This window comes from Delphinus delphis, chromosome 19, assembly GCF_949987515.2.
Source record: "Delphinus delphis chromosome 19, mDelDel1.2, whole genome shotgun sequence".
Classification (NCBI taxonomy): Eukaryota; Metazoa; Chordata; class Mammalia; order Artiodactyla; family Delphinidae; genus Delphinus; species Delphinus delphis.
The window spans coordinates 19,359,119-19,368,104 of NC_082701.1; the positions used below are offsets into that span (position 1 = coordinate 19,359,119).

An 8,986-nucleotide genomic window follows, 5' to 3' on the forward strand; every position below is an offset into this window, starting at 1 on the left:
CATTACGATCCAAGGGTGGTAAGGTGAGGAGGAGGGACATGGGAACAATCCAACAAACGAAAAGGGAAACTGAGAAACACATGGTGGGAGGACGGAACATTTTAGCTGGAAGGGGTCTGAGGGTGGGTAGGGGCATTGCCCAACTAAAATGCAATTGGTTTGTTACTGAGTACTATTCATGGGAAGACAGCATCCTAACTCCTTCTCTAGAGCACACTGGGAGGAAAAATGATGCATCCAGATGGAAATATGATTGGGGGCTGCAAGACAGAGACGGGGGTAGAATAAAAGTCAGCAACAGACACAGAGAATCACCAGCAGACTCTCCAGTAGTGGTAGAATAGAAGTGGGGGTTGATGAGGGCTAACACAAAAGCTGTGACAAGTGACATCTCTGGAAGATTTGAGAGATAAGAGGCAACTCTTCTATGGTTTTGACTTGCCCAGCAGATTTCCACATACACACAATGTGTACATGCATGTGTGTGCATGCACACACATATACACACAAGTGACCGCTTTCCCTGGAAGCACAATACTATAAAGAAGAAAACATTTCTCCCAAAGGGAAAACCCAGTAGGAGCAGCAGCATCTGGCCTCACAGCTGCAGACACCCCCACCCCAATTTACAACTGGCCTGGGAAGAGGAAACCGGGATTCAGAGGACCAGCCTTTGCAAAAATGCCCCAAAGGACCCGAATCACAGAGGAAGGGGAACCCACTACCCCTGCTTCTCATCTTTCAGTTGTCCTCCAACTCACCAGCCTCGGGCACCAAGAGGCTACAATACCAGGAGACAATGGGCCCTGGTGGATGAGAACTAAGACACCTAACACCTTCTGAACGGGGGGGGGGGGGGGGGGGGGGGTGTGTGGGTGTGTGGGTGTGTGGGTGTGTGTGGGTGTGGGTGTGTGGGTGTGTGGGTGTGTGGGTGTGTGTGACAGAGACAGGGTTTGGGGGGGTGGGCAGGGCTGGGGGGAGGGGGGCATCAAGTAACAGAGTAGGAAGGCATGTGTGTGCTGCATGTGTGTACGTGTGTGTATATGACACACATATGTGTATGTGAAAATCCTAGTTATAAAAACATCTGAAGCAGCTAGGGACTTGGCAGAAGGTCTAAGGTGTTTCTTGTCATGATCAGGTTCAAGGTGCAATGTATATAGATGGGAAACCCGAAGTCATCACCAGGGCAACTGTGGCAGGAAGGATGCAACGTCCCACTGTCAAGGGACACTAACCTCCCATCAGGAAGAAAGGAGCTGGTCCCCCACACTCTGCCCCAGTTCCTACAAAACACCTAGCACTCTCCTTCCAGTTCCCTCAGTTTCTAACCAACTGATCATCAAGAGGAAGAATATACAAAGCCCAAGACACAGGAGGAAGCCAGGGAGAAAAAACACAAGTATTCTTGTGCCAATATCCTGCGTACATAAACCTGGAGGTCTCCAGAAATTAGGACAGGGGGGCGTGGGGTACTAGGGAAGGAAATAGAAGAGTTCCTGAGGCCTGAAAAAAGAGGTAAACACGTCACAGAACTACATGAGAGTTTCATTAGGCTCTAACTAAAAACAGAGAGAGGGGTGATTACTACTTCCAGCCAGTTTCCCCATCACGATAGTCATGTAACAAACCAAGGCAATGTCGGTCTTGAGCCAGACTCACAGAGTCCCCTGGCCCTGGCCCTGGCCTCAGTACAGTGTCTCTGCATTGCTGCTCCGGGGCCGTTTGATCTTCTCGATATTTTTCAGGATCATGTCATGTAGAGTGACCTGGGAGAAGAGGGATCATGGACTCACATGTCTGTTGTACCCCTACCTCACTAGGAAAATAAGACACCGCCACAAACTCCCAAGCAATCACTCACATAACCTGGATCTCACTCACCTGAATCTGAATTCAGCATGGCTGCCCTACTACCAGGGCACACCTGGGTATATCCAGGGCCCAAGGTGTGCCCTACCCCACGCACACCTGGGTATATCCAGGGCCCAAGAGTCTAATACATTACATTTACTGAGCACATAACATACCAAGAATTGCACTGGGTCCTTTAATGTGTTAACTGAAGTTTGAGATTAAACTTGCCCAAGGCCACACATTACAGGTAGGATTGGTTCTAAACCTAAGCCTGACTCTAACACCCACATCTTCACCCCTATTCTATGTTGTGCCCTTTCCCATCCAGGTAGAAAGAAGGGAGATGCCCAGCTAGATACCTTCAATGACCTCATAGCTCTCAACACTTGGCTAATGGGCAGAATTTATTCCACTCATTTTACCTCCACCCCCGCCCTCCATCTCAACCTCCAGAGAGTGGCAAGAAAATGGTCACCAGAACTAAGAGAAGCCAGAGCAACTGTGGGCAGGGACCAAGGTTACTTACATATTGATTCCTTAGCTCTGATATGATGAGCCGAAGGCTGATATATTCTTTCTCATCAATCTCTGTCACGGTGCGGCGATAGTCCTCCTGAGAGCGGGGCGGAGAAAAGGCTAGTTCCCAAAGCCTGACTGTCCCCACATGGCTCCTCCCAGGAACAGCCACTCCTCCCGGTCCTACCACTTCCACCCTCGGCCCACAAAACCCTTACTTACCACATGGGGATATTTAGCTATTTTAGAAACCAATTTGGCTCTTGTAATATAATATCTGGAAGGAGAGAGAAGAGGAGGAAGCTGCAGGAGACCCTGGACAGTGCTTACCACCTCATCAGCCCCCAATTCCCGGGCCAAGCCCAAGCAGCCCTACCTAGATATCTGGTCCAGATAAGATGCAGCTTCACTCTCAACAGTTCTTAGTTCTGCAACTGTCTCCTCCTGAAAAAACAACTGAGTCAAAAGTCACTTCCATATCACCCCAAGGCAGACCAAAGAGAAAGGGAAAACAGAAAAGCAGGGGAGATGAGATTACCTCCCAAACCTTCCTCTCCAGTTTCTAATGCAAGCACATTACCTGAATGGACACCCCAAAGTTGTTCCCATCTTCTATCCTAGGAATCAGGAGTTGTACCCACATTTTGACCTGGAGAGTGAGGAGACCAAAATATACATATGAGGACCTTGGCCTTTTCTACTGAAGCCACGAAGTATACAATTCATGCTGCTGGGGCCAGATGTCAGGAGCACAGGAGCCAAAATAGACTTCCAATTCCCACATCATCTCCACGCCTCCAGCCCCATATCCATCATCTTGCATAGTTCAAGCCAGGCTATTTGGGGTCAGCCCCTGCCTCACCGTGTTGCATTTCTCGATCAGCAGCCGGATCTCAGGCTTCACTTTTTCAATAATGTCCACCAGCTGCTGGTTGCTTTTTAGCATCCCATTGGGCATCACGAACACCTTGGTTCCTGGCAGGGACATGAGGAAGGTTAAATGATTTGGATGGAAGGCAGGACATAGCACTCCACCCCTTTCTCTCTTTCCCAGACCCATGAGATGCTATGACCTCTGCCTTTTATCTGTCACAACTCTATCTATAAACCTTGACACCCCCACGAAATCAAAAAGAGAACGCATGGATTAGCAAATGGGTGTCTAAAGTATCCCAAAACTCTGAAGGATAAAAAAATTAAAATATGCTCTATAGACTTAATGTACCAACTATTACTGAAGAGGAAAAAATGATATGGCACTGTGACTTCTGTGAAAAATCTGTGATGTGTAGCCACTTCCAACCTCTCTCCCTTGGCAGTCCACAATAAGACAAACCCTCCCTATTAACTGGAAAATTAGGTTTACAGTGCTAAATAATGACAATGCTTGGAGGACTTGGGAATGCTAACGTCTGGGAAATAAATTCAGATCCTGCTTCCTGGCCAGGAGAACACAAGATTCATCCTGCATCTCAGGGCTGCAGGCCAGGAAAGGCTGGGGTGGGATACAGTGAAGGGAGCTCTTACCCTGGAAGGCCTCTTCACATTCATCCAATCTTCGCTTCTTGTAAGTGGGCTAAAGATACAAAAAGATGGGAATTAGTCTGCTTGACACGTACATCCCCATCATAAGCTACCCTTCGAGCAAGTTTTATCCCTTCCTCGACCCCATTATTAATTTACACACAATTTACTAAGCACATACAAGGCTTTAAGAGAAGATTCTTGGGGCCTCCCTGATGGCGCAGTGGTTAAGAATCCGCCTGCTAATACAGGGGACACGGGTTCCAGCCATGGTCTGGAAAGATCCCACATGCCAGCGAGCAACTAAGCCTGTGTGCCACAACTCCTGCACTCTAGAGCCCACGAGTCACAACTACTGAGCCCACGTGCCACAACTACTGAAGCCCACATGCCTAGAGCCCATGCTCTGCAACAAAAGCCACCACAATGAGAAGCCCGTGCACCACAAAGAAGAGTAGCCCTCGCTCGGCACAACTATAGAAAGCCCGCGTGCAGCAACGAAGGCCCAACGCAGCCATTAATTAATTAATTAAAAAGATTCTTGCCACAAAGCAACTTAAACTCTAGTTGGGAAGACCAACCTTTCAAGAAATATAACAAATTAAGCAATTAGGGGTAATTCCCTGGTGGTCCAGTGGTTAGGGCTTGGCACTTTCACTGCCAGAGGCCTGGGTTCCATCCCTGGTTGGGGAACTAAGATCCCACAAGCCGTGCAACATGGCCAAATAAGTAAATTTAAAAAAATTTAAAAATTAAGCAATTGGGCAGGGGGATACTATAAAAAACAGGAAAAATGAAGCACTGAATGCAGAGTTAGGATAATTAAGGGAATAAATACAAATCTGCTGGTTCCACAATGAAATGCGATATTCAATCAACAAACATGTATTTAGCACCTGCTATGTACCAGAAACAATGCTAGGTGCTGGGGATACAAAGATAATTAAGATAGTTTCTGCTCTCCAGAATTGCAAGTTCTATCAATGAGACAGTAATGCAGACAAAGGACAATACAGTACAGTGTCATCAGTGTTATAATAAAATGTGGATATATAGCTGATAAAAACTAGGCACTAAAGATACACAAAGACTAGGACTGCAGTTACACAGCAAGAAGAACTGTTCATTCCATAACAACACTCAAGACACTGAAACGGGTAAGAAAAGTCTTGCCTAGAGTCCGGGGGACAGACCAGATCACCTGAGGGAACCTGTAGCTATTTGTCCTATTTTTAAACTCACTCTAACAGAGTAACATTAACATATTCACTTCATGCTACAAATGAAAATCAGGATCTAAAGGGGGTGTACTTCAGTCATAACATCTGTAAGAATCCTCATTCCCAGATCCAAATCCCACTGTCCCCTCTGTATATGTTCACACTGAGCAGGGAATAATGAACAGAGAACCTACTGCTTCCGAACACAAAGATAAATATACGACACTTACACCGTCCAGTCCATCATGGCTATTGGTGAGAAGAATGGGGTCAGGGACTGGGAGATTCATGTCTGAGTGGATCTGAGTTAGGTCATGGATGTTTAGGATTGGTTCCTGAAAGAGAGAAGCCCACCCCGAAAACATTAGTTTTTTTCCAAGATGAACAAAGAAGTATTTCATTTAAAGGGCAAGAAATGAGAGCGCTTTACAGTACAAAACAAAACAGAATTAACACGTGATTTGTCCCATTTGACAGAAAGACCAGGGCAAAAAAATGGGGGAATCTGAGAAAAAGAAAAGCGTCTCTCACCTTCAAAAAACTATCAAGTTCTAACAATTTCTTTGGGAAAAAATTTGCCACCAAGTCTTCTGCCTAAAGATGAGGGAAAATACAACCGAATTAGTAACTGTGGGAAGGTCTGTCTCTACAGGTATCTCTCCTCTGGGGAACTCCCGACTATTAACCAACATTCATTTTTCTATTTATTTCACTCACCTCACTTGTGATCCGTTCCCTGAAAGAATCAACCTAAAATTAATAAAGAAAACAATTCACTATGAGTAAGTCAGTACCTGGCAACAGAAGTATGGGCAGGATGGGGAAACCCAAATCCAACTGTCTTCCCCTCACCCTGTAATCGTAATGAGAAGCTGAGAGGCCCCCAGACTGCAAATACTTTTTTTCTGAGGATCCATTTCTCCATCTCAGGAGAAGGAAGCCGGGCTTGAGGGCAACACCCGCCTGTCTTCCCTCCCTCCCTCCCTGTTCTGAAGCTGTCTGACTTTAAGAGCAGACAAAAGACAGGTAGGTGGGGGAGGTGTGAGCTCACAAACGTTGTCAACCACCATCCAAACCTGGCCCAGGATACGAGGCAGGCCTGATGCCAAGGGCAGGGGCAGCAGCAGCGTCCGGAGGCGGGGACGCTGCTGGGCTGGGGGACTTCCAGCTGTCACTGGCCTAAAGAACTTAAGTCCACCACGTGTCCGCAGAGGTCTCCCCAGGCTCTCCACTATTAGACGGGGTACAGAAGGCCATCCCATATTATCCTCTCCCCCGATGCTGTCCCGGGAGTGGGGGGCTGGGCTGAGCCGAGCGGAAGCTCAGGGCTGGTGTCCCCAGGGAGACAAAGACGCCGTGGGGAGTGGGGAGCCGGTCAGACTGCTCGGGGATCTAAGCGAGGGGTAAGGAGGCCCGGGCCGGTGCCGTTACCTTAAGCTTCACTTCCTGATCCACCTTCAGCAACGAGGCCATGGCCGGGCCGGGCCGTGTCCGCTCCGCTGGAGACCGGAGGCGCTGTGGGCTCCGGGGAGGGGGTCAGAGGGAGGCGGGAATGTCGGCTGCTTTCGGGACGCGGCCGCCCTCGCTGGCTCACTCACTGCTCTCTCGCTCCCTCCCTTCGTGCCGTCCGCCCGCCCGCCCGCCTGCTGCCTGTGCCTTCTGCCTGCTCCCTCTCTCGCTCGCCCTCCCGGCTTTCGCCGCTCACGCCGGAAGTTACGTCACAGACAACCGCCGGGATTTCGGCGAGGATGCGCACAAGCCCTGCGCAGCCGCGCTGAGGTTCGGCTCTGGACATTCTTATTTCCGGGCTCCTCTCCGCTCTACGGGTGAAATAAAAGGGAGTGCGGCCAAGGGTGGTTTAGTGAGATCTGAGGCTCAAAGAGACTCGGGGATTACTTGCTTCTCTGTTATCCCGGCACTCGCCTTCTCCGAAGTGACCTTCGGAGCCGCTACCGCCTCGAGCGTGGACCCGACCGACGACGCCGTCGCGCCCCAGTGACGCCGTCGCGCCTCGACCTGAGGAAGCCGACGGTCCCCGCGCTGGGTTTGGGGCGTCTAGTCTGTGATTTCTGCCGCCTCCTTCTCTTGGCCGGAGCTCTAGTGTTAGGCTGGAGCCTAACAGAAGACAAGTCCTGTTGCACCAGGCTTCCCAACGTTTCTCTGCCATGTAGCCACTTAATGTCATACACTTTCACCTCAGTGATCAACTGCCTGATGGATGGGCAAATTGATGCCTGGAGGCCGGTAGTGCTTGTCCAAGGCTGCACAGTGTTTCCAGAAAATCCAAGACCAGAACTCAGATCTCCTAACTTCTAGGGCAATGCTGTATCCATTTTCCTCATGGAAGGCAGAGTCTCTAACCCTTAATTCACCCTCTCATGGTCTCTTAACATTGGTTATTTCGCTCTAAAATGGACTAGGCTCTGAGACAGCAGTGTCTCAGAGGCTAGAAATAATGTGTCACTTATGTAAGTTAAAATCTTCTAGCAGCCACATTAAAAAGTGAAACAGGTGAAATTAGTTTTAATCATATTTAACCCAGTTTAACCAAATATTATCATTTCATCATGTAATCAATATAAAAAATATTAATGAGATCTTGTACATTCTTTTCTCATACCAAGTCTTTGAAATCCTGTATGAATTTTACACTTACTTGCACATCTCAGTTCAGAGGAACCACATTTGCAGTACTCAGTAACCATATGTGGTTAGTGGCTCCTGTATTGAACAGCACAGTTTTGGGAAATCAAAGGTAAACAAGACTCAAGTTCTCTGGTCTCCTGGGACTTAATACTTGGGAAAGACACCAGAAAGTAAACTGACAACATAATTGCAAAATTTGATAAATGTTAGGGGAAAAATGACTGACATAGAGAATGCCAGGGGTCTATTTTAGTTAAAATGGCCAAGAAAGGCCTCTCAGATGAAGTGACAGGCTAAAAGGGTGTAAAAGGGTTAGCTTGGGAAGAGTGATGGAAAGAGGCTTCAAAGGTATGGGTGCAGCACAGGGAAATGCCCTGGGGAAGGAAAGTGGTTGTCCAGTTGAAGAAATTTTTTTAAAGAGCATATTTATTTATTTATTGGCTGCACTGCCACCAGGGATCAAACCCGTGACTCCTGCAGTGGAAGCGTGGAGTATTAACTTCTGGACCACCAGGGAAGTCTCCGTTGAAGAAATTGAAAGACTAGTTAGTTAGTTGGGGGTGGGAGTGGGCTGGGGAGGGTTGTTAGGAAACAATTTGGATTAAGTGCAAAGGCAGGTCATCTGATTTACATTTTATCTTGAGCACACCTCTGTGTTAAGAGCAAGGGAGGGACTTCCCTGTGGCGCAGTGGTTGGGAATCCGCCTGCCAATGCAGGGGAGACGGGTTCAAGCCCTGGTCCAGGAAGATCCCACATGCCACGGAGCAACAAAGCCTGTGCACCACAACTACTGAGGCTGCGCTCTAGAGCCCACGAGCCACAACTACAGAGCCCGCGTGCCTAGAGCCCATGCTCCCCAACAAGAGAAGCCACCGCAATTAGAGGCCTGCGCACCGCAAAGAGGAGTGGCCCCTGCTCTCTTCAACTGGAGGAAGCCTGTGTGCAGCAACGAAGACCCAACGCAGCCAAAAATAAATAAATTTATTTTTTTAAAAAAAAGAGCAAGGGAGGTGGTGGGAATACACAGTTAAATGAAGTGTGACTGACTATGGCCTCTGGAATCAGAGAAACCTGCCTTCAAATCCCACCTCAGCTCCTTACTAACTGTGATATCTTGGGAAAATTACTGAAATGCTGAGTCTCAGTTCCCTCATCTGTAAAATGGAATTTCAATTATTATTAACAAATAGTATGCAATTTTGTAGGGTTGTTAAGAATACTG

General features: G+C 48.1%; 1 protein-coding gene across 2 annotated transcripts; it reads right to left on the reverse strand.

The window, feature by feature from the left end:
- Positions 1-1,536: 1,536 nt before the first annotated feature.
- Positions 1,537-6,809, reverse strand: PSME3 (proteasome activator subunit 3). Of its 2 annotated transcripts, XM_059997454.1 has the most exons (11): positions 6,549-6,809; positions 5,835-5,867; positions 5,649-5,711; positions 5,348-5,452; positions 3,901-3,949; positions 3,236-3,348; positions 2,954-3,022; positions 2,750-2,817; positions 2,596-2,650; positions 2,384-2,470; positions 1,537-1,769 (listed from the first exon to the last, which is right to left on the reverse strand). In XM_059997454.1, exons 1-11 carry the CDS (start codon positions 6,588-6,590, stop codon positions 1,689-1,691), a joined length of 765 nt encoding a protein of 254 aa, XP_059853437.1. In that variant the 5' UTR covers positions 6,591-6,809; the 3' UTR covers positions 1,537-1,688. The 2 variants fall into 2 exon arrangements, with proteins under 2 accessions (XP_059853437.1, XP_059853438.1); XM_059997455.1 differs by lacking the exon at positions 5,649-5,711.
- Between the last annotated feature and the right edge of the window lie 2,177 nt (positions 6,810-8,986).

What these genes read in the sequence shown, in the direction of transcription:
- PSME3 (XM_059997454.1), bottom strand. Translation starts at nt 6,590, where the DNA reads ATGGCCTCGTTGCTGAAGGTGGATCAGGAAGTGAAGCTTAAG. An exon ending in GCCATGATGGACTGGACGGT is followed by an intron (nt 3,950 to 5,347) that starts GTAAGTGTCGTA and finishes TTGTATCTTTAG; the next exon opens with CCCACTTACAAGAAGCGAAG. An exon ending in TGATCGAGAAATGCAACACG is followed by an intron (nt 3,023 to 3,235) that starts GTGAGGCAGGGG and finishes CTCACTCTCCAG; the next exon opens with GTCAAAATGTGGGTACAACT.